Genomic DNA, 26987 nt, shown 5'->3' with positions numbered 1-26987 from the left:
CTGCGGATCGAAAGCAGCACTGGGCCAGACCTGGGCTGCGGCCGCCGGGGGACCCTGCGTTTGGCTCTTTCCTTCCTGAACGGTGGACGCCAAGGCTCGTTCTTCTAAGCGGCGTCTTTCCACCGGATTGCCACTTAGGACGCTAGTGGAAGCACAGTTCCACCTGGGCAGGGCTCCAATAGAGGCCATTATCATTGGAATCACGCCCTGCACACACACTTGTGGGTAATCCTGGCTTTCCCTTCCGAAGCCCTCTGCGGGCCCGGGCTCCACCACTCTTGCAGGAGCAGCTCCGCCCCTGCGGGAAGCCCCACCCTCTCCCGGGACCCGCCTGGATTTAAGGGGGAAGGTCCGCTGCACAACCTCAAACACGTTCTGTGTCTAGCTAGTGGAGCCCGCGTATTCTTGTAAGTAAACATCCTCACCGTTTTTTCCTGCTGATTTTCTAGAATTCCCTATTGTGGAGCGTTTGCGCGTTGCTCTCCCTCACCTCTTGCTGCATAACCTCTGAGTCTTGGGCTAGGAGGAAACTAGAAAGCCAGATGTCCGGATCGGTTCCTCCCAGTCCCAGCACGTTCTTGGAGAAATCAGAGACCTACTGGAGGGAAGGGCACGGCCTGCATTCCGGGTTCTCAGCATAGCTGCCCAACCCCGGCGGCGGCTGGCCAAGTAACTTGCGGAACCGCGGAACTGGGACAAGTGTGGAAGGACAATTAAGATAGGGGTCGGAATTCGGTTAGTGGGCACGGGTGTGTGCAGGCCGACGAGGTGGGAAGCTAGGAGCAAGCGCGCCTGCGGACTCTGCACCTGGACATCTCCCTCTGGTGGGTGGGACTCCGTGAACTCTGCGGCCTCTTCGGCTACGCTCTTTCCCGGGTGGGGGGGCTTCTGGACTGGCAGCGAGTTCAGAATTCGCTCTCAGCTGCCTTTTCGGGAAAAGAAGTAGAAGAGCAGGACTACGGATCCGCCCGCCGGGATCGCTCCCCTGGCAATGCAGAAATGTCCAGGGCCCTGCTGTTACCCTAAACTGGGGTCTACTCTTCGTGGGTGTTCAGTGAAAAGACACAACCGAGCCAAAGAATAGGAAAAGTAGGGGGTATAGCTCAGGGGTAGAGCATTTGACTGCAAAGAATAGGAAAAGGAAGGACTTTATTTGTGAGTAAAGGAGAACACCAGGGGTGTTTCCCTAAAGTAGTGTCTCCCCGAACAAGAAAAGTGAGGAGGTTTTAAGCTAATGATACATGCATATTCATGAAGGGGTTCTGCAAAGGCAAATTCATTATGAATTGGGGCAAAGGTCGTCCTAGTTGATCGAAGTCTTGAGGGTCAGCAAGGGTGGGCATCGTCAGTTCTCTGGCTCCAATTAGCCCGGAATTTGAGTGCTCAAAGGGTTTCAATCTAGCAAAGAACAGCCCAACCATGTGCATGAGGTCAGTCTTTGCTTTTGAAACAGCGCTGGGAGCTTTGGGATTGATTTATTGTCTCTGATAAGGTTAGGCTATTCTCTGGCTCGGCAAAGACGATTTGTTTCCATAAAATCCTTAACTTCTGAGGTTTTTGCATTCCTTTGTAATTCTAACACCTCCTAGGAAATTCTGAAGGAGGTGCACTTGGGTAAGTAGTGTCAGGAGGGCCTAAAATGACTTCTGTGTCGGCAAAGCTCTATTTCAGCTTTTTATATCCGTCAACCCCTCTTTCTGCTTCCATTGCTGGGGGACAGGCCTGTCAGCTGGCAGTACACACGTGAGGAAGGAGAGGCTCCCACATGATGCGGGGTAGATCGGTCCAAGCAAAATGTCCTGATCCCAAAGCTCAGGGCAGCCTGGATCATCTCTCTTGGTTCCCTGTGAAGGCAAGTTTAAACCCTGGATTTCCCTTTTGGTGCCAGAGTAAATTCACCACTGAGCAGAGCAGCAGCGCCACGCCGTGGTGTTCAGCAGGATGAGACTGTTTGCCTTAGAACGTTTCTTTATCCGGCTGAAAGATTTGAGCGTTCCTCCCTTCGGTTCTTTGTGTTTGACACTCTTTCTCAGGATTCGCTCTATGTGAGGTGAGAAACAGAATATTTGCACATGAGGTGGCTGTTGAGTGTCCTGGTGAAACCCTAGCGGTAGCTGAGAAGAATTTCTGTGTTGGTTTACATTTTCCCTTGCCTTGGAGAGTTCTGAGGAAGCCTCAGTTTCCTCATTGGTACTGGCAGTGATAATGCCTATCTAATAGGGAACTTAGGAGGATAAAATGAGATAATGCATTTGAAGTGTTTTGCACAGCAATAGAAATATAATAAATAATAAATGTGGTTGGTATTAAATGATAATGAAGAGAAGTAGATGATGAGTAGACCCTCCTGTCTGTCTTCATTGCAATGGCTAGGAAGTCTTAATAATCCAGTCACTTCGTGGTAGCTGACTACATCTTTACTGTGTTCCAGGAACTTCAGGATGGCTTATGCTAAGAGCTGGACCCTGAAGAAGCACTTCGAAGGCAGCCCCACTCATGGTAACTTTGAGTTGAAAACAGTTGAACTCCCACCCTTAAACAATGGAGGTAAGTCCTAAGATTTGAGTTGGAAAAGACTGTATCAGTTAGCCTTTGCTTCATAACAAAAGTACCTCAAAGTTTAGTGATGTCAAACAACAATCATTATTTGTTCACAAGTCTGTGAGTTGGCAATTTGGGCTGGGTTAAGTTGGTGGTAACTCTTCACGTCTCATCTGGGCTGACTGTTTAATGTAGGATGGGCCCCCCTCATATCTGGTGGTTAGCAAGCTTTCTGCTGAGGTGTGTGTCTCAGTTCTTCTAGTAGGCTGACTTGAGCTCTTTGTTTTCACAGTGGCCTCATTGATCTAGAACAGTAGGAGTTGGCAGGCTCCAATGTGCAAGTACTTTCATGCCTCAAGTTATATCATGTTTGCTAATATGCAAAGCAAGTCACATTAGCCAAGTCCAGATTCAAGGATTGAGAAATAGACTTCTTGTTGGGAGGAGTGGCAAAGAGGCCCCACACAAAGAGATGGGAGGCATTTGTGACAATTTTGCAATCTGCCACAGAGACTTTTTCAGGGTGTTCTTGTGTGAAGCCTTCATGTCATGTGGGATCCCTCTGATTTCCTGCATAATTGAAACTCACGGTTGGGTACATTGTTCATGACTTTGACCAGACTCTGGGGAGGATTTCCTCTCTGTCCTGGCAAGCCTGATGATGGGGTAAGCAAGTGGGGAAAGCAATACCTAGCAGCTGTGTGCAAAGCTCAGATTATCCTATACACAGACAGGAGGGACAAACCCTCTTCCTTCATTGAAGAGTCTCCCATCCCCTTAGGGAAAGTGAAAGGACAAGGTAAACCTAAAGAAATCTAGGGGAGAGAAATGGCAGCACATGCCATAACATGTTTGGAGATTAGCTTTGTAGAACAGGCAATAAAAAGTGTTTACAGGTAGGTAGGCAGGCTTTGAGAAAAGGACATGCAATCAAATAGCATGGCAAAGTTCAGTCCCATCTAAATTGGGGTAGCCAGGACTCCAATTCAAAATTCCAGAGAATGTGTGCATGAGGTCACTGCAACAAAATATAGATTCTTTAATACTGATGGGGGCTGTTAGTGAAACCTTATATGATCATTGTAACATAGTGATTACAAATGTGGCCCTGATCAAGTTCCTTAACCTAGGCCTAAATAAAATGAAAACAGTAATCGTTGAGAATATCATCTAGAATAATCCATGTAAAGCATGGAGTGCTGAATAAATAACGTGATGATGATGATGATCTGGGCTGGACCAAATGTGAGAGCCCCTTTTGTCTCTTCCATAGAAAGTACTGATGGAAGGGCAACCTTGAAGCAGAAAGGTTATCTGTGTTTATTTAGAGTGCCAAAGTCAAGGAAGGCATCGAGTGTTGAGTATCTAATTGCCTATGGAATGCTTTATTTTGTAGAGGTCCTGCTGGAAGCTTTGTTCCTCACTGTGGATCCTTACATGAGGTATTATTTTCCTCCTAAAAATTCATGTATTGTGTTTGGGACCTTGTTTTGAAATAGTCCATCTTTTATTTAATTAATTAATTGATTGATTAATTTTTTAAATTTAAAAATGTATAATGTTTTTTTAATGTTGATTTATTTTTGAGAGAGAGAGAGAGTGTGAGCAGGGGAGGGGCAGAGAGAGAGGGAGACACAGAATCTGAAGCAGGCTGCAGGCTCCAAGCTGTCAGCACAGAGCCTGATGCGGGGCTCAAACTCACAAATCATGAGATCATGACTTGAGCTGAAGTCAGATGTTCAACTGACTAAGCTACCCAGGCGCCCCTGAAATAGTCCATCTTTTCAAATATCCAACTGATTGTCATTTCCCCCTGTTGTCCCAGTATAATATCAGCGATAAGATTCATGGATGCTCATTCTGCCAGCGAAGGTGTGAGAAGGTTGACGAGGGATTACCCTGCCCCTGTATTTTACCATCATCTCCTATCTTAATGTACACAATTTGCCTCAAATTGCTTATCAGAATTGCTTCCCAAAAAATTAAGACAAATCCAATTTGTCCATTTTACTACTGGCACTTATTTGTGTAGAGGAAGATGGTAAGACTAAAATAAGGTTTTCTTGACTTCCATTTACCTGTATTCCTGTAATCAAATGTGTGTACTCAGGAAACAATTTGAGGGGGGGAGGGAATAAAAGGCCTTTATGGGGCACTAACTTCTCAGTGGTTTTTGCCTAGGTAAATAATGTAGTCATCATTCTTTAAAATGATTGTTTTCAGAGCTGATCAATAGAGATTCAAATTTAATGTAAAAAATGTTTCAAAATGTTAACTAGCATCCCTTTATGTGTGGCGAGTATGATTCTGCAATAATAATTCTAATTTGTAGGTTTTCCCCCCACAATACCAACCAATTCTCTGATAACCCCTGGGTGTCCTACAATTCGACTCAATTCTAACAGTATCTACAGTTAGATAGTGTCAGATCCCACACGTGAAGGAGTCAGTCCTACAAGACTGCCCCCACACACTTCAGATGCCAGACTCAAGTCCACATTGTTACCTGTACTTTGGAGTTTCCAACGACACCTTCCTTGCTAGAGTGGCTCATAGAACTCATGAAGCTAGTTTACTCACTAGATTACTGGCTTATTATAAAAGGATATATAACTCAGGAACAGTCCCATGGAAGAGATGCATAGGGCAAAGTATGTGGGGAGGGGTAAGGAGCATCCATGCCCTCTCCAAGGGCACTACTCTCCCCAGATCTCCTTGTGTTCACCAGCCCAGAAGCTCTCTGAATGTATTTTATGAAGGCTCATTACATAGGCACAGTTGATTAAATCATTAACCATTGGCAACTGATTTGACTTCTAGTCCCTCTCCCCTTCCCGAGATCTGGATAAGGGAAATGAAAGTTACAGCCCTCTAATCACATGGTTGGTTCTGGCAACCAGCTCCCATCCTTAGGTGCTTTCCAAAAGTCACTTCATTAACATAACAAAAGATACCTTTATCAGTCTCATTAATTAGGAAATCCCAGGGGTTTAGGTGCTCTGCCAGAAACAGGATATAGACAGAATATAATAATTCTAATTCTAAATCACAATATCACAGCTTGTGATTTGAGTAACAAGTACCCAGTGGTGTCTTTGTCATCTTTTAAGTCATTGGTAGAAACTCAACCCCAGTGGAATATGATGGTAAGATTCTCCTGTTCATTTCCCAGAAAAATACTATCAGAATGCTTCTTTGGGGTCACAGAGCAGAACTACTTACTTCTAGCAGCTCTCCCGCATTTCACCCAGTTATATTACCTTCATGTATCAGCACATACTTTCCCACTGATTTTCCATTTGGCTTGAAACTCAAGATGGTTTTCCCTTGATGCTCTTATGTATTAAGAATTTTTTTTTTTTTTTTCCAGAGTGGCAGCCAAAAGATTGAAGGAGGGTGATACGATGATGGGGCAGCAAGTGGCCAGGTATTTCTATTTGTCCCAGGACTTGAAAAATACATCTCTCTTTTACCTTCTGTTGGGTCCTGAGTCTGTCCATTGCCCCTACAGTTTCTTCAGCCTGTATGGTTCACTCACTGACCTTGGAAGCAACTTGGGACATGTTGCCCCTTTCCTGTGAGGGAGGGACGACTGTGAGATTGTCATCACTGCAATTTCACTTTGCTAGTCTTGCTTTTAATTAGTTAAAAAATTGCATTTGTCCAGTTTATGACTATAGTAAAAATTCCAATGAACCACAATTTTTTATTTTGGAAACTGAAAGTTCCTCCATCATCTGAGCCTTAGAGATGACTATTGTTAATGTATTCTTATTTCAAAAATTGTTCAGTACACAAACCAATGTCTATAATTTTTCTTAACTAGCAGTATTGCCCTTCAGCAAATTTATTTTTCTCACTTAATATGGATATCTTTTGTTGATAGTATATAAATATACTACCTACCTTTTAATGGCTGCAAATTATTCCACTGTTATCTGTCATTTAAGTAATCTATTCCTGATAGCAAATGTTTCCTATTTTTTATTAGTGATGTTGACATTCTTTTTGTAAATTAATTATCAAATTTTTTCTGTGAATTATGTTTATGTCCTTTCCTTTCCTCCTTTAGGTCTTTTTATCTTTTATTAGTGATTTGTACAAGCCTTTTTATATGTTAGGAATAGGAGTGTTGCAAATATCTGTGTCTTTATCTTTATCTTTCCCCTGTATCCAGTCATAATTTAAAATTTTTATGTGATACATTATTAATATTTGTAATTGTGGCTTCTGGGTTTCATTTCATCATTAGAAAGGCATCCTCCCCTCCAAAATAACTAAAATACTTATTCATGTTTTCTTCTGGTATTTTATTTTATTTTAAGTGGACTGGCACTGACAGCAAAGAGCCCAATTCCAGGCTCAAACTCATGAACCATGAGATCGTGACCTGAGCCAAAGTTGGATGCTTAACCAACTGGGCCACCCAGGTGCCTCTCTTCTGGTATTTTATATGCTAATTTTTTATAGTTAAATCTTCAGATCCTTTAATTTTTATTTTGGAATATGGGTGAAGTATTTACTTTATGTCCAAGTGACAAGCCAGTTATAACACCATTTATTGAAATTATATTTGGATTTTTGGGATTTCAATGACTTTATAGATTCATTTAGAGGAAATGTGTTATCTTTAGTACATTTTTCTCCAGGCACAAAGTATACCTCTCCATTTATCCATCTTTGTCTTATGGCCCATTAACAGTTTTCTTCATATAGGTCGTATACATTTCTTGCTGATGATTAAAGATATGAACAACATATGTCTGTGTTTGCTGAATTGGCAAAGTTGTCTGGTTTTTTTTTTTTTTGTAAGACAGTACTGAGGGATGGAAATGTTGTTATGATACACTTATACCCTGAAGGTGGAAGCAAAAGTTGGCATAACCTTCTGGAAAAGAATTTGGCAATATGCATGCAACAAGAGTTAACAAATGTTTTAATAGTCTCTGACCTAGTAATTCCATTTATAGAAATATTGCCTAGGAAAATTATAAATTCATATTTACGAATATTAATTGAAGTATAATTTAGAAAATACTGGAAATAACCTAAGTGTCTAATACTGGTATAATAAATTCATTTCAGGTTTTTTTTAGATTTTATTATTAAAATTTTTTCTTTTTAACGTTTATTTATTATTGAGAGACAGAGAGACACAGAGCGTGAGCAGGGGAGGGGTAGAGAGAGGGGGAGACACAGAATCCTAAGCAGGCTCCAGGCTCTGAGCTGTCAGCACAGAGCCCAACATGGGGCTGAAACTCACAAACTATGAGATCATGGCCTGAGCCAAGTTGGTCACCTAAGCAACTGAGCCACCCAGGCGCCCCTAGATTTTATTATTAAGTAATCTCTACACCTAGCGTGGCATTCCAACTCCCACCTCCAAGATCAAGAATTGCTCACTCTGCTGACTGAGCCAGAAGGGCGCCCTGAAATTCATTTCAATTTTTAAAGGATTCTTACTAACATGAGAAAAACTATAAGTCATATATGCTAGTGTAGAGAGAGAAACCTGGCTTGCAAAACATAAGGTGATTTCAATTATGTAAATATATATAATAAACATTTTTAAAATGCACTTACTTTCTTTTCAAGTATAATTAACATACAGTGTTATATTAGTTACGATATAGTGATTCAACAACTTTATACATTACTCATTGCTCATCCCAATAAGTATACTCCTTTAAAAAAATTTTTTTTAATTTTATTTATTTTGGGGGGCCTGGGTGACTCAGTCGGTTGGGCACCTGACTTTGGTTCAGGTCATGATCCCACAGTTTGTGGGTTTGAGCCCCGTGTCAGGTTCTGTGCTGACAGCTCGGAGCCTGGAGCCTGCTTCAAATTCTGTGTCTCCCTCTCTCTCTGTCCCTCCCCTGCTTGTGCTCTGTCTCTCTCTCTCTCTCTCAAAAATATTAAAAATTAAAAAAAATTTTTTTTCTTTATTTTGAGAGAGAGAGCAAGCAGGGAAGGGCAGAGAGAGGGAGAGAGAGAATCCTAAGCAGGCTCTGCACTGTTAGCATGGAGCCTAATGCGGGGCTGAATCCAATGAACCAGGAGATCATGACCTGAGCCAAAATCAAGTCAGATGCTTAACCGACTGAGCCACCCAGCCACCCCAATAAGTGTACTCTTAACCCCCTTCACCTATTTTACCCATCTCCTCACCCACCTCCCTTCTGGTACCATCAGTTTGTTCTCTATATTTAAGGATCTATTTTTTTGTTTGTATCTTTTTTTTCTTTGTTCATTTGCTTTGTTTCTTAAATTCCACACATGAGTGAAATCATATGGTATTTGTCTTTCTGACTGACTTATTATTTCACTTAGCATTATACCCTGTAGATCCATCCATGTTGTTGCAATTGTAAGATTTCATTCTTTTTTTATGGCTGAGGAGTATTCCATTGTGTGTGTGTGTGTGTGTGTGTGTGTGTGTGTGCGCGCGCGTATCTTATTCCATTCATCTATGGAAGGACACTTGGGTTGCTTCCATAGTTTGGCTATTGTAAATAGTACAGCAGTAAACATAGAGGTTCATATATCTTTTTCAATTAGTGTTTTCCCATTCTTTTGGTAAATACCTAGTAGTGGAATTACTGAATCATATGGTAATTATATTTTTAATTTTTTGAAATTCTATACTGCTGTCCACAGTGGCTGTACCAGTTTGCATTCTTATAATACACATTTTTAAATATATCATTAAGATTGCCATAACATATCCCAAAATATTAGCAGTTATCTTTGTATTATGGGATTAGAACTGATTTTTTATTTTATATATTATAACTTTTCTAAAATAAATGTGTTACATAATTTTATGATCAAGGGAAAGACAGTAAAAAAAAATGGTAACAGTGGGAGAAGATGGGAGAATAAGAATCAGCAAATGAGACAGGAAAGGAGCAGCTTAGAGGGAGAGGCAAAAAGCCCAGTGAAGGCAGTATTGTGGGAACCAATGAAGAAGAGTTTGGGTAGCCCAGAGTGCTGAATACAGTTGAAAGGTGAAATCAGATGATGAGTAAAGAGTGTGCACTAGATTTTGCAATCAGAAATTGTGACTTTAGTGGAGTAACAGGGGTGGAGGCCATGTTGCATTGGGTTGTCAAGTGATTGGGCAGTGAAGAAGTTTGAATATAAAAGGGAAAGGGGGCAGTGGAGAGGACAATGTTAAATATTCAGGAGAGAGGAGGGGCTAGGAGATGGAGGGTGGCCCCTGAAGAACAGAACAGAACACCTTGAACCAGAGGATGTACACCTCTTGCTTAAAGAGAAGTGGGTGAGGACAGAGACAGATGTTGAACCAGTTCAGAGAGTTCCTCCCTAATGGCCCATATTTTTTTCTCAAGGAGGAGGAGAAACCAATGGCTAGGAATAAGATGGAGAGATGTGGTGGGGTATTCAATCATGGAATATTAACTTCCATGCCCTTTTAGGAATACTAACCATGCAACATCCTAACTCCCTTGAAAGAAAAGAGGCTTCCCACATCTTAATGTGCTTTATCTTTCAGAGTTGTGGAAAGTAAAAACTCAGCCTTCCCAACAGGAACTATGGTCGTGGCTTCTTCAGGCTGGACAACTCACTCCATTTCTGATGGGAAAGATCTGGAAAAACTGCCTGCAGAGTGGCCAGACACATTACCAGTGTCTTTGGCTCTGGGAACAGTTGGCATGACAGGGTGAGTTTCATGGGTATGTTTCATTTATTTGAATATCTGACATTCTGGTTTTCCAAAATAGTTTGTCTAGAATGTGGTCAACAAGAAGAGACCCAAGACATTCTAGGCTCAGGGGCTGGTTAGAGTAAATGGTGGGACTGAGAAGGGAATAAGATGAGTTAGAGTTGGCCTTGGAATAAAGGAAAGAAAGGGAAAAATCCAGCCAGAGACCCTCAGAACCAGAGAGCGGCAGTGAGAAGCAGCATGGGGCATGATCCCTCTTTAGCAGCTGGCAAATGGTAACACAAAGGGACCAGCTCCTTTTGTCCCTGGAAGGGTCTTGACTTCAGGGTCTCTGTCTCCATTTCAGAGTTTGAAAAGGGGAAGAGAATTCAATATACCTTGGCTTTTCTGTGCTGTCTCTCATTCCTCACCTTTCCCTATGCACATCTGAATCTCCTGAGGTATAAAGAGATCTGAAGTTTACATGAGATGAATCACAAGTATGGTTGCACAGTCACTCAGCTGACACAGACTTAAACTCCACAAGAGTCCTTTGGCCTTGTCCCTCAGGAAGACTCCTGGTCAGTTCATCCTATCTCAGCTGTACTTTAGGCTCCAAATTTCCTTTTGTGGCCTGGAGAAGCAAGGTCAATTGAATTCCTTTTGGAATCCCCCAAAACTTTTTTAGCCTGAAATTCATGTATTTCCTTTCTTTCTCTAAGTTATTTGATCTCTTCCTCCCTCCCTCCCTCCTTCTTTTTCATACTTTGAAGGACTTCTGAAGAATGAACTGGATATGTATACCTCAAATGATCAGCTTCTAGCAAAAACCAGTCCCATACACCCCAACTTCATATTGCATTCAGATTACGAACTCCTTAGTATTGCTGTGACCAAGAGGCAATGTTGAAATTAATGTGAAATTAGAGGGTGCTTAATACCTTTTTGCTTTTTTTTTTTTTTTTAGTCTTCTTTTAAAGTTTATTTTTTGAGAGAGAGAGAGAGCATGAGCAGAGGAGGGGCAGAGAGAGAGAGGGAGAGAGAGAATCCCAACACAGGGCTTGATCTCCCGAACCTTGAGATATGACCTGAGCCAAGATCAAGAGCGGGACACTTAACTGAGCCCCCCCAGGCGCCCCCTTCTTACTTTCAAATAAGCACTAAATAGAATTATAGCACTTCCAGGTCCTGCCTACCTGCCCCATAACCTCTACGAGGGAGAGCTTCTCCTCCCACCTTGTTATCCCACCTGTCGTTCTAAGTTGTGAGCCAGGTGTAGGAATACAGGGGTGAAGGCAGACATGAGGAAACCTTGGAGCAAGTCTCCCATGACTTAGATGGGGAGAAAGTAATCTGTAAAATATTAGGAGATTTGAATCCTAAGACAGAGGATAACTTACTCATTTGTGTGTACTTCTCATTCACCCTGTTCCAAACCCCCAAGGAGTGCATTTTTACTCCATAAACAATCAACTTCATACCATTGGTTCTCACTGATTGAGGGAGAGGCATTATCCCATGCTTCTAACCTTCTCTAGTGACACACTGCCCATTCTTTGAGCAATTCCTGCCTTCTGGACTACTTACCAGTGGGATGGGTCGGCCCTTCAAGAGTGCTAGAACTTCTGCTATAGACCATAAAAGAAGTTGAACTTTAGGGTGCCTCAGTGGCTTAATGGGTTGAGCGTCCAACTCTTGATTTTGGCTCAGGTCGTGATCTCATAATTTGTGAGACTGTGGGGCTCTCTGCTGACAGTGTGGAGCCTGCTTGGGATTCTCTGCCTCTCTCCCTGTCTCTTCCCCACTCCTCCCCCTCTCGCTCGCTCTCTCAAAACAAATAAATAAACATTATAAAAAAAAGAAGTTGTGGGGCGCCTGGGTGGCGCAGTCGGTTAAGCGTCTGACTTCAGCCAGGTCAGGATCTCGCGGTCCGTGAGTTCGAGCCCCGCGTCAGGCTCTGGGCTGATGGCTCAGAGCCTGGAGCCTGTTTCCGATTCTGTGTCTCCCTCTCTCTCTGCCCCTCCCCCATTCATGCTCTGTCTCTCTCTGTCCCAAAAATAAATAAACGTTCAAAAAAAAAAAAAAGAAAATTAAAAAAAAAAAAAAAAGAAGTTGAACTTTGAAACCTAGGGTGCCTTTCAGCTGTCCAGGCTCCAGAGATTTAGCATTCCCTCCAGGTTTGCATTATTTCCTTCAGTGGACCTCTGTTTTCTCAGTTAAGCTGGAGGAGTTCATGTGTTTTGCTCTCCAAACTGTTATATGTTAAGTCCCCCCTTAGTCCCAAGGGTACCTTTAATTTTTCCTCTAGGATTGCTTTACTGTTGGCTTCTCCATTTTACTTCTAAAAGGATATGATGTTTGGGAGAGGCCTTGTGTCTTCTAGGGCAGTATGTCTAATTGAGAGGTGATTTTAGGGTTTCTAGAAGGGAGATCGGGGTTGGGGGGTGGTAACGATTGTCATGAGTGGAATGATATAATCAGAAAATGCACCTTCTGCTTCTCTTTTGAGGTTATGCTAGCTCACCCAGTGTGCTTTGGTTTTGGCATTCATTAAGGTGGTGATTCTCAGTTGCTTAAATTCCTAAGAATCACCTACTCTTATGAAATTCAGATGTTCATGTCCCAGTATTTCTGGACCAGTGGGTCTGAGGTGGGGACTGGGAATCTAAATTTTTAATAAAACTCCAGGCGATTCTGAGGTAGATGGTGCTCCATTCATCTTTTGAAAATTACTGGGAATATTAGCTTTTGGGTCCTCAGAAAATGTGTAGATTTCTATGCCTTTCACTGCCTTGCCTTTAATGTCCAACTCTAATGGGTCCCCAGATATAGGCAAAGGCTAATGTATAGTTTGTTTCTTATAGAAACAACTTTACATGAATTTGTCTGAAATTTTGCAAGTGGCTTAGCAATTGCCACAGTGGATATAGATTTCTTTGACTCAGACTCAGGGGTGTGATTATAAAACTCAAAATTTTTCTATTGCTGTACTTCATCTCTATCCCAAGCCTGCATCTTGGCTTGTGTAGTAAAACAGAGCCTCAGTTTAATTTAGTGATTTCTCACATTGTTCAGGTTCAAAACTCAGAATTTTCTTTTTCTTCTCCCCAAGATTGATGCAGAGCTTCCAGGGCTAACAGATTCCATGTCAGCAGGGGGGCGACAGCAACTTCTTGATCTTTTTTTTTTTTTTAACTTATAAAAAATGTTTATTTTTGAGAGAGAGCGAGTGCAAGCGAGGGGCAGAGAGAGAGGGAGACAGAAGATTTGAAGTGGGCTCTGTGCTGACAGCAAAGAGCCCAACGTGGGGCTCGAACTCATGAGCTGTGAGATCATGACCTGAGCCGAAGTTGGACGCTTAACCAACTGAGCCACCCAGGTGCCCCAATAACTTCTTGGTCTTGATCTATCTTAGTCTTATGCTGTTCTCCTGCTTCAAAGTGTGACTTTTCCCACTGAGTCCTCAGTGACATCCCCTTCCAAACTGGCCATCCAAGCTGGTGGTTTCTTCACTCAGTTCTTGTCAGTACTCTCTGAGCTGCATCTTTGTAGACCCCATAGTTTTTTCCCTGCAAGCTAACTTCAACATCTCACTTAGGATGGGATGGGGAAATTTCAGAAGCTCTTCCATACCACTTAGGAGCCATGGAAAACTCAAGGTGTTTCTCTTGGATCCTCTCATCTGCTCTATGGTTATGGCACCATGATGACATGGAGGCTTTCCCCATGAAGTTCACCATCTCCCCAGGGCGTATATAGGAATGAGGCACAAGCTCTCTATTCTAGGACCCCCAGAGTCCTAGAATCTTCTTTTGCTCTTGAGACTTGGCCTAGGGATAGACAGGGTGCAGCGCCTTTCCAACCAACTCTCCATTTCTTCTCTGGTTCCCATCATATTTATTCCTATCTAGGAGCGAGGAAGGAGGAGGTGGACCATTAGTGGCTGGTAATATTCAATTCATATATTTTCTGTCTTTTATTGGACCCATGGCACTGGGCTGTTGAGAAGGCCTTCAGGATATATCTGAACAACTTATAATTCTCTTATAAGCCACAAATCAACCCACATATCTTTAATTTTCTTCCCTCAGGCTAACAGCCTACTTTGGCCTACTTGACATCTGTGGTGTGAAGGGTGGAGAAACAGTGATGGTTAATGCAGCAGCAGGAGCAGTGGGCTCTGCTGTGGGCCAGATAGCTAAGCTCAAGGTAAGTGTCTTCTTCCATTACCCAACATTTACTCAATACCCACAGTGTACACTGAGAATACAACAGTGAACAGAGTAGACCTTCTCTGATCTCAGGGAGTTTTGTTTAGTGGGTCTTGCTTGGAAGTTGAAGATACATTGAGAATGCAAGAGAGATTTCTGAAGTGCTACTCTCTGTGTACCAATACAATCTCTAGCTCATCCTGAAAGTGCTTTTCAGAATGCTCTCCAGTTCCTCTATGATTCTATGATTAGACAGGTTCTATCTAGTCCAATGCTTGAGCCCAAATCAAAGAATAAAGGGGCAGTCACCAGGAGAAGTGACCAGATGGCTGAGAGTTCCAGAGCTGAGCCCAAATTATAGTCTAAAGCACCACTGTTCCAAAAGATAGCATGCAAGTCACTGCAAGAGAAGACCCAAAATAAAGAAATGAGAGTCAGATGAATAGGTTGTCGAGTCAGTAAGTTGAAACGAGCTGTAAACCATATAAACATAGACCAGAATCTGTTGGTTGGTCAGAGACAAGCTAAAGTTAACGTTGGGTTGTAGGCTGATTCAGGGACCAATTTCACCTATGGGTCTGTTGGCCCATTATGGTATCTTCATGTATGTGCTTCAGCACCTAAGAGGGTGTTCTTGGGGAACCTGACCATACTAGGCTAGGAAGGTGAGTTAGTCCATGCTTTTGGCTTATAAATGGTCTCCATTTTTTTCTCCCCATTTAGGGCTGCAAAGTTGTTGGAGCAGCAGGGTCTGATGAAAAAGTTGCCTACCTTAAAAAGCTTGGATATGATGTTGCCTTTAACTACAAAACAGTAGAGTCTTTGGAAGAAACTTTGAAAAAAGCCTCTCCTGATGGTTACGATTGTTATTTTGATAACGTAAGCACAAAATGGACTTAATATCTTATTTACTAACAAAGTACTATACAAGGGAATAGCCTTCTAGAGTTCCATCTAAAATATATAAAGTACATATGCCTTTAATAAACAGCTTTATTGAGATATAATTCACCCATTTTGAAGTGTTGAATTCAGTGGTTTTTAGCATATTCACAGAATTGTACAACCATCACCACAATGAATGTTAGGGCATTTTCATTATCCCAAAAAGAAATGCTGTACTCAGTAATTACTCCCCATTTCCCCCCCAAAGTGCCTTTTGTGACTGGCTTCTTACACTGTACATTATTAGCATGTTTTCAAGGTTCATCCATGTTGTGGTATGTATCAGTACTTCATTCCTTTTTTATGGCTGAAAAATAATATTCCATTGTATGGATATACCACATTTTATTTATCCATCAATTGATTGATGAGCATCTGCGTAATTTTCACCTTTTGGCTATTACGTATAATGCTGTGAACATTCATGATCTTGGGTATATGCCTATAAGTAGAATTGTTGTGTCATGTGATGACTCCATATTTAACATTTTGAGGAACTGACAAACTATTTTGCAAAATGGCTGCACTATTTTACATTCCCACCAGCAGCGTATGAGGGTTCCAATTTCCCTACATCCTCACCAGCACTTACTAACTATCATTTTGATTATGGCTATACTAGTTGGTTTGAAGTCGTATTTCACTGTGGTTTTGATTTGCATTTCCCTAATTGCTAATGGTATTGGGCATCTTTTCATGTGCTTATGAGCCATTTATATATCTTCTTTAGAGAAATGTCTACTCAGATATTTTGCCCATTTTTCAATTTGTTGAGTTTTAAGAGTTTTTAAAATTTGTTTTAATGTTTATTTATTCTTAGAGACAGAGCATGAGTGGGGGAGGGGCAGAGAGCGAGGGAGACCTAGAATCTCTGAATCTCTGAAGCAGGCTCCAGACTCTGAGCTGTCAGCACAGAGCCCGATGTGGGGCTTGAACTCACGGACCATGAGATCATGACCTGAGCCGAAGTCAGTCACTCAACCAACTGAGCCACCCAGGAACCCCAAGAGTTCTTTTTTTTTTAATATATGAAATTTATTGTCAAATTGGTTTCCATACAACACTCAGTGCTCATCCCAAAAGATGCCCTCTTCAATACCCATTACCCACTCTCCCCTCCCTCCCACTCCCCATCAACCCTCAGTTTGTTCTCAGTTTTTAAGAGTCTCTTATGCTTTGGCTCTCTCCCACCCAAGAGTTCTTTATAAGAGTTATGATAGGTTCCTCATCAGATACAGTCAATTCTCAGTATTCCTGGTAGTTATGTTCTATCAAGTCACCACGAACAACGAGCATTGCTTCTAGGGCAAGTATGTACATACATGTATATATTTTACCTCCATTGCAATCTTAAATCCTAGAAACAACTCTTCCTATAGCTTTTATTTTCTTCATTTTTTAAAAGAGAAAAGGAGGTTCAGAAGTGTTAAGAAGTTTGCCTATGGCTGCCCCACCAACTGATCCTCCCAGAGTTGGGATTCAGACCCCATCCAACCAACCCCAGAGCTGGAGCTTTTTGAACTACTCTGTACTGTGCCCTTCTGCCTTCCCTCCTTGGTAATCTCTGGGAGAGGTGAAAAAAGGAGAGAGAACCTCGACTTTTTTTTTTTTACTTTAGCTGGGAACTTTGTGCATCTTTCACTGCTTTAGGCACGTCTGCAAATGAGCAGGAAAGCCCTGTGGGTGTTGATTTGAGGGATATAAATAAATGTTAGCAAGTAGTCTCTTTCTCAACTACGGAATATACCAATAATGAGGATTGACTGAATATGGTTTGCAATAATTTTTCTCCTATTCTGTGAGTTGTTTTTCACCTTCTCTTTTCTTTTCATTCACTTTCTTGATGGTGTCCTTTGAAGCACAAAAGTTTAAATTTTTTAAAAATGTTTATTTATTTTTGAGAGAGAGAGAGAGAGAGAGAGAGAGAGAGAGAGAGGAGGGGAGGGGCAGAGACAGAGGGAGACACAGAGTCCAAAGCAGACTCCAGACACGGAGCTGTCAGCACAGAGCCTGATGCAGGACTCGAACTCACAGACCACGAGATCATGATCTGAGCCAAAGTCGGGCACTTAACCAACTGAGCCACTCAGGAGCCCTGTAGAAGTTTTAAATTTTGATGAAGGCTGATTTATGTCTCCTTCTGTTGTTTGGGCTTTTGATGTCATGTCTAAGAAGGCTTTACCTTATCCAAGGTCACAAAGATTTACTCCTATGTTTTCTTGTAAGAGTTTTATGACTTTAGCTTATACATTTAGGCCCATGATACATTTTAAGTTAATTTTTATGTATTGTGTAAGGAGGGGTCCAATTTCATTCTTTACCATAGCCAGTAATTGTGTACCAGTTGTTGAAAAGACTGTTTTGTTCCCCTATTTCATTGTGTTGGGACTTTTTAAAAAATCAATTGACCATAAAGTAAGAGTTTATTTCTGGACTCACAACTTAGCTCTGTTGATCTATATTTCTGCTCCCATGCTGTCTTGATTGATACAGTTTTGTAGTAAGTTTTGAAATTGTCAAATATGAGTCTTCCAGCTTTGTTTTTGATGTGCCTTCTGACTATTTTTTTCCATGGTTTTAGATAGGGGCAAAGAGATTATTGAACTGGTCAGAAAACCCCAAAATATAATAAAGTAAAATGTATAAGTTATATATGGTATGTTCCTACAGTAAAACAGAAATGTCCAACCTCACATGTCCCTTTCAAGTGCAATTTTCTGCACTGTTGTGCTAATTCAGCCTGATTTTTTTCCTTCTAAAATAAATGTTATGAAATGGTAATTGTGACTTAATGATTCTCCTGAATCTTCTAGTGTTTAGATTAAAGTGGATTGGTTGTTTTTGTTTTTGTTTTTTTTTTCATCCTGTTTAGGTAGGTGGAGAGTTTTCAAACATTGTTATCCCCCAGATGAAGAAGTTTGGAAGGATTGCTATTTGTGGGGCCATCTCTGTGTATAATACTACTCGCCCACTTCCCCCAGGTAATGAGCTCATGCACACGATCACAGATGTAGAAAGACTGGGCAAGGAGAAAATTCACGGATATGGTATATAGGCCAGTGACTATCAAAATATTAAAAAGACTTCCTGATAATAATTTTCTCCTTTTTAAAAAATAATTAAAAAATAATTTTCTCCTTTTTCCTCTTTTTAAAAAATTTGTTTAATGTTTATTTGTTTTTGAGAGAGAGAGAGAGAGAGAGAGAGAGAGAGAGAGAGAGAGAGAACGAGCAGGGGAGGGGCAGAGAGAAAGGGAAACACAAAATCCGAAGCAAGCTCCAGGCTCTGAGCTGTCAGCATAGAGCCCAACCTGGGGCTTGAACTCACGAACTGCGAGATCATAACCTGAGCCAAAGTTGGACACTTAACTGGCTGAGCCACACAGGCTCCCCAGACTTCCTGATATTCTTGATGAAGTAGTGTTTATTAAACTAAAACTATGTATTTTTATATGTTTGTGCTAAATAGCTTATGTTAGATTTTAATATAGAGAAATAACAGAATCTGAAAATAGGGAAGAAATGTTGATAATTGTTAAAAGTTTTAATTGTTTACCTTTTGTTTTGGTCAAAGTTGTGAAAAGACAACCATGCTTTGATTTAGAGACAGAACACCTTGGTCTGGCTCATGCAATATCAGGGTTCTTTAGGATATTCAGAACGTTGCTGGAGGAATGGGGATCGGAGAGGATGACTCAATGTGGTTGAAGCAAACAACAGGCCGCCATTTCCTTCCGACAGTGGAGGGCAGTGCCTCCTAGAGCTTCAGGACACACTGGCTCCCCCAGACTGACAATTTCCATGGAAAGGGAGAGGAGCATGCATTTCCCCTCTGTTCCTGGACTGTCCTTATTTTGTTTCTTTTGTGCATCCATCTCCACTTCTCCACTCTTCCTATGCTGAGACTGCCCTCTGCCCTCTTCATACCCACAGAGGTCCAAAAGCAGTATCAACTAGAGAACTCTATTTGTGAAATCCTAACTCTCTGAGAGATGTTGTGCAGGCCTCTTGTTTTATGAATGGGGAGATGAATGGGCAAGAAGGCCAGAGGCTCTTTAAATCCTATTAGCAAGAGACTCAAAGACAGGCCTTCTGCACTCCTCCTACAGAGTCCTTTCCTACTACAACGATTTTGTGCTGTTGGTGAGATTATAGATTGACCTGTGGTCCAAAAAAAGAAAAAAGCAAAAGGAATCTTAGAGATTATCATCAAGATCTGGGATGATAACCATAAATAAATTGGGCTTCTATGATGGGCTTCACTCATGGGAATGAAACCCTACAGCCCTGCTAGTTAACAATCCCACAACTGCACTGAGACAGGTGAGCGAGAGTGGAAGGGACTGAGAAAGGACAGCTTGCAGACTCCCTCTTGGGCTGGGAAAAATCAAAGATACTACCATCTCCAAAAAGACTCCAGGTGCACTTGGCAGTCTTATTGCTATGGAATTTTCCCCCCTCTATTTTTCTAATTGAAGCTAAGCTAGAATCCTGGGAAATCTTCTGCCTGTCCATTGAGCAAAGCACCAGGATGCATTTTCTTGACCCTAGTCCAATAAGGTACAGCCAAATATTTGGGTCCAGTAACTTGATCTCGTCTTGTTAGCAATTAGAGTTTGGAAGTTGAAGGTCTTTGAGACGTCAGCTGGCCTTGTCCGTTCATTTTAGATGAGATCCTGCCCTGCCTCTGAGCTCCAGAAATTCTAACATATATCACTGTTAGGATAGCTCAGAGGTAATTATTTGCCCCAGCATTAATGCCACGTTCAAATGCCACATTCTTCTTGCTCCCAATAAAGAAACTATATTCCCATCAGGGTGGATAAGCCCAAAAATGGTATTTCATCCTCTTCCAAGATGAGGAAATGAGGATTCCAGTTCTTAACCTAAAGAGAAATATGGTTGGTGTGCATCTCCTAAAGAAGCACCCTCTCTGCAAGGGCAACCTGACATTTGGACGTGCTGCTGTCTTGTGTCACCCTCGTATCTCACTCCTCTTGCACCAGTTTCTTTTGGTTCAGGACAAGGCCTTATTTTTCTGACTGCTAATGTGACTTTCTCCAAAGTAGGGAGTAGGAACTTTCAGCTTGAGCGATGCCAGTTATCAAGGATGCCGCAAATAAATTCTGCCAGTCACCTCGGCTCATCTGGTGCTGAGGTTTCAGGGGCATGTTCACCTGACTTCCTGAAACTTTTAAGACTATGTTCAGGTGTCATTCCCTCAGTTTCTGGTCACTCAGGATCCTTGGGAAAATAAGCCAGGAACCAACACAACCTTTTCTCTCTCACACAGAAAAGTACTACCTTTTTTTTTTTTTTTAATGTTTATTTCCTTTTGAGAGAGAGAGAGAGCGAGAGATAGCGTGTGAGTGGGGGAGGGGCAGAGAGAGAGGGAGACAGAATCCAAAGCAGGCTCCAGGCTCTGAGCTGTCAGCACAGAGCCCGACATGGGGCTTGAACCCATGAACCATGAGATCACGACCGGAGCCGAAGTTGGATGCCCAACTGACTGAGCAACCCAGGGGCCCTGAATACTACCTTCTTGATAGGCTGCAGAGTAGGCTGGTACTTTTTCTAGGCTGGTGGTTCTCAAAGTGTGGGCCCAGGACTAACAGCATCACCATCTCCTGAGAATTTGTTAGAAATATAGATTCTTGGGACCCATTCCATACCCACAATCAGAAACTGGGGGAGGGGCCAGCAATCTCTTTTCATAAGCCTTCCATGTGATTCTGAAAAAGAACATTCTACATGTCAGGAATATCAGGGTATTTATGGTTGATTAGCACAGGAACATTTTCACGTTATCTTCAGGACCCACTTCTGTTCCATAGAACAGTGTTCTATGGACTGCCATTGGGCAGTGTTTGGTGGGCCTTGCTTCTGGCATGTGCAGGCTGAACATTCCCTGGCTTCCTGGCCTGTGCAAGGACTGAGTGTGTATTAGTTTCCTATTGCTGCTGTAACAAATTACCACAAATTTAGTGGCTTAAAACAACACAGATTTATTGCCTTATAGTTCTGGAGATCAAAAGTCTAACATGGATCAGCAGGGCTGAATTCTTTCTGAAGGCTCAAGAGGAGAGTCTGTTTCCTTGCCTCTTCCAGCTTCTAGAGGCTGCCTGTATTCTGTGGCTCATGGTCCCTACCTCCATCTTCAAAGCCAGCAGCACAGAATCTTCCAAAGTTTCTCTTTCTCTCTCTTTCACTCTAATCTATACTTCCATCATCACATATTTTTTCCTGACTCTGACTTTTCCGCATCCCTTCCAAGGACCCTTGTGATTATATTGCGCCCACAGAATAATCTCTTCATCTAAAGGCCCTTAACTTAATCATGTCTGCCAAGTCCTTTTTGCCATGTAAGGAAGCACATTCATAGGTTCTGGGAGTTAAGATATGGCCACCTGTGGAGACCATTATTCTGTCTACCACAGAGGACATGTTGATTTTTGGACAACCTCGTGAATCAGAAAAGAGTGGAGAAATCTAGAACAGTGATGTGACTTATACTGTTTGTGTTTTCACCACGGCCACCTCCCTGGACCCTGTCACCTAAATGTGTCCTCCTCTTTCACAGGCCCACCCCCAGAGAATATCATCTATCAGCAACTCCGCATGGAAGGGTTCATTGTCACCCGCTGGCAAGGAGATGTCCGTCAGAAGGCTCTGAAAGACTTGCTGACATGGGTCTTAGAGGTGAGGAGCTCCAGAGCCACTCCCCCAGTTGTACACTGGATCCCATTCTCTTCTGACACGATAGGCTTCATTTCCACTGCAGATACAGGTCCATCTCACTGCTCCCCCTTTTAGAACAAAATATCAGGAAGTGTTTGTTTTTTAATGTGATTTTTTTTTGAGAAAGAGAAAGAGACAGACAGACAGGCAGAGTGTGAAGAGGGGAGGGGCAGAGAGAAAGGGAGACACAGAATCTGAAGCAGGCTCCAGGCTCTGAGCTGTCAGCACAGAGCCCCATGTAGGTCTTGAACTCAGGAACCATGAGATCATGACCTGAGCCCAAGTGGGACACTTAACCAGCTGAGCCCCCCAGATGCCCCAGGAAGTGTTGACACTCAATGTCTGCAGTTCCTCTCTTTCCATTCTCTTGTGAACCCACATATTAGGCTTTTGTACTCTTGCCGCTCCACCATAATTGCTTTGGTCAAGGTTGATGATGTCCTGATTGTGAACTGCAGTGGTCAGTTCTTAGTATCACTTGGCTCTGGGGGGTGTTTGACAGAGGTGATCACATTGTCCTTGGTACACTTTCTTCCCTTGCCTTCCCTTGGCTCTTGGTTTTCCTCACAGATTTGTCCTTCTCAGAGGACCTCCTCCTCTGCTAACTTCTTTTTTCCTCTGCAGATCAATAATAGAGTGTCCCAAGGTATGGTCACTGGACTTCTTTTCTTCTCTGCCCACAGTCTGTCTATCCCTTACTTAGCTCATCCAGGGTCTTGGCTTTAAATATCATTGGTATGCTGACAGCTCCTGAATGTCTGTCTCCAGCCTGGATCTCTCCCCAGGGCTCTGGGCTGCTCAACAGCTGCACTTAGATGTGTAATACACATCTTCGACTCAACACGTCAAAAACTAAATATGTCTTGATCTTTCCTGCCAAATCCATTCCATATACAGACCTCACCATTTCAGTGACGGCAATTCTATCCCCACCCCCACCCCCCAGTTGCTCAATCCAAAAACCTTGAAATCATCTTTGATTCCTTTCTTTCTCTCAGACCCACATTTAATCTGTTGGGAAATTCTGGTGGCTCAGCCTTCAAAATATACACAGAATCTGTCCAGCTCTCCCACCTCTACTGCCACCACCCTGGTCCAGGCCACCTTCTTATCTAGCCTAGTAGCCTCTGTCTGGCCTCCCAACTTTGTGCCCCAACAGACAATTCCCAACACAGCTGCCAGTGTGATCTTTTAAGGCATAAATCAAACCATGTCATTCTTATGCTCAAAACTCTGCAAAGCTCCCCATTTCACTTACAATAAAACCTACGAGGGGCGCCTGGGTGGCTCAGTCGGTTGAGCGACCGACTTCGGCTCAGGTCTTGATCTCACGGTTTGTGAGTTCGGGCCCGCATTGGGCTCTATGCTGACAGCTCAGAGCCGGAGCCTGCTTCTGATTCTGTGTCTCCCTGTCTCTCTGCCCCTCCCCCACAGGCACTCTGATTCTCTCTGCCTCTCAAAAATAAACTAATAAAAAAAAAAAACAACCTACAAGATTGTACATGATCTGGCCTCCATTACCTAATTTCATTTCTTAGTGTTCACCCCTTGCTTTCTTTGCCCAATCCCTCCCCACTTCCCTCTGCCCTCTGTAACTGCTTCCTTAATTCACTCATCTCCTTCAAGTCATAACTACATTCTGAATGAGGCAACTTTTAAAATGGCCCTATTTCAGGGGCGCCTGGGTGGCGCAGTCGGTTAAGCGTCTGACTTCAGCCAGGTCACGATCTCACGGTCTGTGAGTTCGAGCCCTGCGTCGGGCTCTGGGCTGATGGCTCAGAGCCTGGAGCCTGCTTCCGATTCTGTGTCTCCCTCTCTCTCTGCCCCTCCCCCGTTCATGCTCTCTCTCTCTCTGTCCCAAAAATAAATAAAAGTTGAAAAAAAAAATTAAAAATAAATAAATAAATAAAATGGCCCTATTTTATTTTATTTTTTTATTATTTTTTAAATATTTGTTTATTAAATATTAATAAGAGAAAGGGACAGAGTGTGAGCAGGTAAGAGGTTAGAGTGAGAGGGAGACACAGAATCCGAAGCTGGCCCCAGGCTCTGAGCTGTCAGCACAAAGCTGGATGCAGGGCTCAAACTCATGAACCACCAGATCATGACCTGCGCCAAAGTTGGACGCTTAACTTGACTAAGCCACCCAGGTGCCCCATAATGCCCCTATTTTAAATTGCAGTCCCCCTCCATTCTTGATCCTCCTTATCTTACTTTTACCCATAGCAATTATTATCTTTTAACATGATGTATACTATAATTCATGTATATTTATTGCCCATCGCCCTCCTGTGAGAATGTAACCTCCATGAAGGCAGCAACATTCATGCGTTTTTTTCTGATGTATCCCCACCACCTAGAATAGTGTCTGAATCAATGTAAACTCTAGATGAATATTGTTGGATAAATGTTGGAGAGGCATATATTTGGGGCTGTGGCTCTTCCAGGTCCCAAATTGGCATCTTCCTATAGCCATGGCTTTCAATCCACAGGAAGAAGCCAATCCTGTCCTATGTTGTGATACTTCTCCCGTCTTTCACAATTTGCAGTTTTAGTCAACAGAATTCTGAATAACCAAGGGGCATTATTTTAGTTTTGGAGGGGAAAAGTGATATCACACTTCTAAACTCTTGGCTTTATCATCCTTTCCCAATTCAAACAGATTGCTCCTCTGGCAGCCACTGGAGCTTGGTGTTTTTCCCAGTCCAACGCTTGGAGTGCTGAGCTGGGCTCTTTCCAGGAAGCTGGGAAGAGCTGAATGATTTTCAAGCTCCCAGTGTGGAGCCTCTTTGTCCCTGTTGGTGAAATCTGATCTAGCCCTCCCATGATGGCAACTGACAACAAGAAACCACTGTGCTGGTCTCCCTAATGCCTCCTTCTAACAGAGTGGACCTAATTACAGTTTTGTTTTCAGTAACTAGTGAATTGGCCTAATTTCTCTCTCAACTACTTATTTTTTTTTTCTCATCTCTTTTTCTTTTTGAAAATATACTTTTCTTTTAGAATAGTTTTAGATTTATAGAAAAATCACAAAGATGGTACAAAGGGTTTCAATATGCCCTGTATTCTGCACCTTAATTTACCATATTATTATCACCTATATATTAGTATTCATCCTCTACTTTTAACTTATAAACTTTGGATTACAGCATTTGCCCCTTTACAGGTTCTTTGCCTCCTTTAAGAACAGAAAAGAGCTGGGGCTTCCTAGTCAAGGCCTCCTCAAATCCCAGCCTCCGTACTTATCAATTAGTTGAGTGACCCCAAGCAAATTGTCCCTCCATAAATTCATAAAGGGTACTAAGCCATCACTGGAATATGTTAAGAAAATAAATGGTATCCGGTAACACCAGTTTCCACAGAAGACCCTTTATAAAAACCTTGAAAATGTAAATTAGTTCCACTTAGTAGACTGCCTTGTAGCAGAGAAATGAAAAACCCTCACTAAATAAACCCTTCCCTCCCACATTCCTAAGTGAATGTTCAACACATATTGAGAGAATCTGGGCTTGAAGGGAGGACGAATTATTAGATTGCCATGGTATTTACAATTCCTGAACAGGCTCTGCCGCTTCAGGGGTCAAAGAGAGGTAATGATGCTACATCATGAAGCTACTGGAAGGATTAAAGTAGATAATACTCTGGAAGGGGGCCCCTTTTTCCATCTTCTTCCACCTCTTCTGAGATCATTACATTATTAAACTTTTCCAAGTGATTTACTTATAAATTGCTTAATCACTGTCCTGTAACATTTCTTCTATTGTTATACTGTGACCTAACACCTGTTACCAAACTTTTATGTGTACTTTGTGGCTCATGCCACTAGATTGACTATACGCTCATGGTGGATTGGGCCTCCCTCTTAGATGTCCAAGATAATGATGTTCCTGATAAATTTGTTGCTATGGTGAGAAAAGTATATCATTCAGAATATGAAATTAATCTGTTATATTTGTTGTCATTTTGATACAGGGTAAAATCCAGTACCGTGAATACATCACTGAAGGGTTTGAAAACATGCCAGCTGCGTTTATGGGAATGCTGAAAGGTGAAAATTTGGGGAAAACAATAGTGAAAGCATGAAAAAAAAAAGACACATGGAATCTAGAATTCATTTGGATGATTACCACGTCTTTTTAACCATTTAGTAAAAATACATACTGCCTTCATTATCTAAAAATTGTAATGAGTTTGATCTATCTAATAAAGCACATTTAAGTGGTATGTAATTAGCAACAGAGAGTGAAAATTTCATAGTGAACAATGGCCAGCCATGTCACTGCCTACTACAGCTCCTTCTAGGTTAAGGGAGAAAATAATGGCTTAGAGGCCAAAAGTTTACTGCCTCTGTGACTTTGGAGTTCTTTTTTTTTTTTTTTTTTTCCGACCTGTAAAGTGAGGATAGTAACATCTGCGTTATGTACATATTATAAATTTATTTAAAATACCAGCATAATTCCTGGCCTATATTAGGTACCCAGTAAGTGTTAGTTATCTCCCTGCAGAAATCAGTGAATTTGAAGTCATAAAATTATCACTCTTATTGCTTATGATTACATGAGCAGAAATAATCATTGCTCATGGGGGTCTCAGGGCAGCCCAAACTGGTTCTCTGCAGCTGAGTCTAATAATATGACAGACCAAGGAAGGGATTTATCATTCCCAACAGCTACAAAAAGATAGCACATGGGTATATAAGCCTCCAAAGTGTTTGAGAGTTAAATGAAGACCACTTTCAAGCTCTCTCTTTTTTTTTAAATATACTGTCTACACCCAACGTGGGGCTTGAACGCATGACCCTGAGATCAGGAGTCAGAAGCTCTATTGACTGAACCAGCCAGGTGCCCACCCACGAACACTTTAGAGTTTTAAAGCATTACTGAGGAA

General features: G+C 42.1%; 1 protein-coding gene across 3 annotated transcripts; it reads left to right on the top strand.

The window, feature by feature from the left end:
- The first annotated feature begins 284 nt into the window (after positions 1-284).
- On the top strand, positions 285-26324 carry PTGR1 (prostaglandin reductase 1). Of its 3 annotated transcripts, none has more exons than XM_043566681.1 (10): positions 285-407; positions 2432-2547; positions 3938-3983; positions 5912-5968; positions 10058-10225; positions 14299-14416; positions 15142-15297; positions 18236-18344; positions 21943-22061; positions 26073-26324. In XM_043566681.1, the coding sequence occupies exons 2-10, from the start codon at positions 2442-2444 to the stop codon at positions 26181-26183; spliced, it is 990 nt and encodes a 329-aa protein (XP_043422616.1). In that variant the 5' UTR covers positions 285-407; positions 2432-2441; the 3' UTR covers positions 26184-26324. The 3 variants fall into 3 exon arrangements, with proteins under 3 accessions (XP_043422616.1, XP_043422617.1, XP_043422619.1); XM_043566682.1 differs by lacking the exon at positions 285-407 and adding an exon at positions 589-824; XM_043566684.1 differs by lacking the exon at positions 285-407 and adding an exon at positions 858-1043.
- Positions 26325-26987: the final 663 nt, after the last annotated feature.

The sequence above is a fragment of the Prionailurus bengalensis genome, chromosome D4 (genome assembly GCF_016509475.1).
Source record: "Prionailurus bengalensis isolate Pbe53 chromosome D4, Fcat_Pben_1.1_paternal_pri, whole genome shotgun sequence".
Classification (NCBI taxonomy): Eukaryota; Metazoa; Chordata; class Mammalia; order Carnivora; family Felidae; genus Prionailurus; species Prionailurus bengalensis.
The sequence above is the reverse complement of the archived record's forward strand: the minus strand, read 5'-3'. Positions and strand labels throughout refer to the sequence as shown.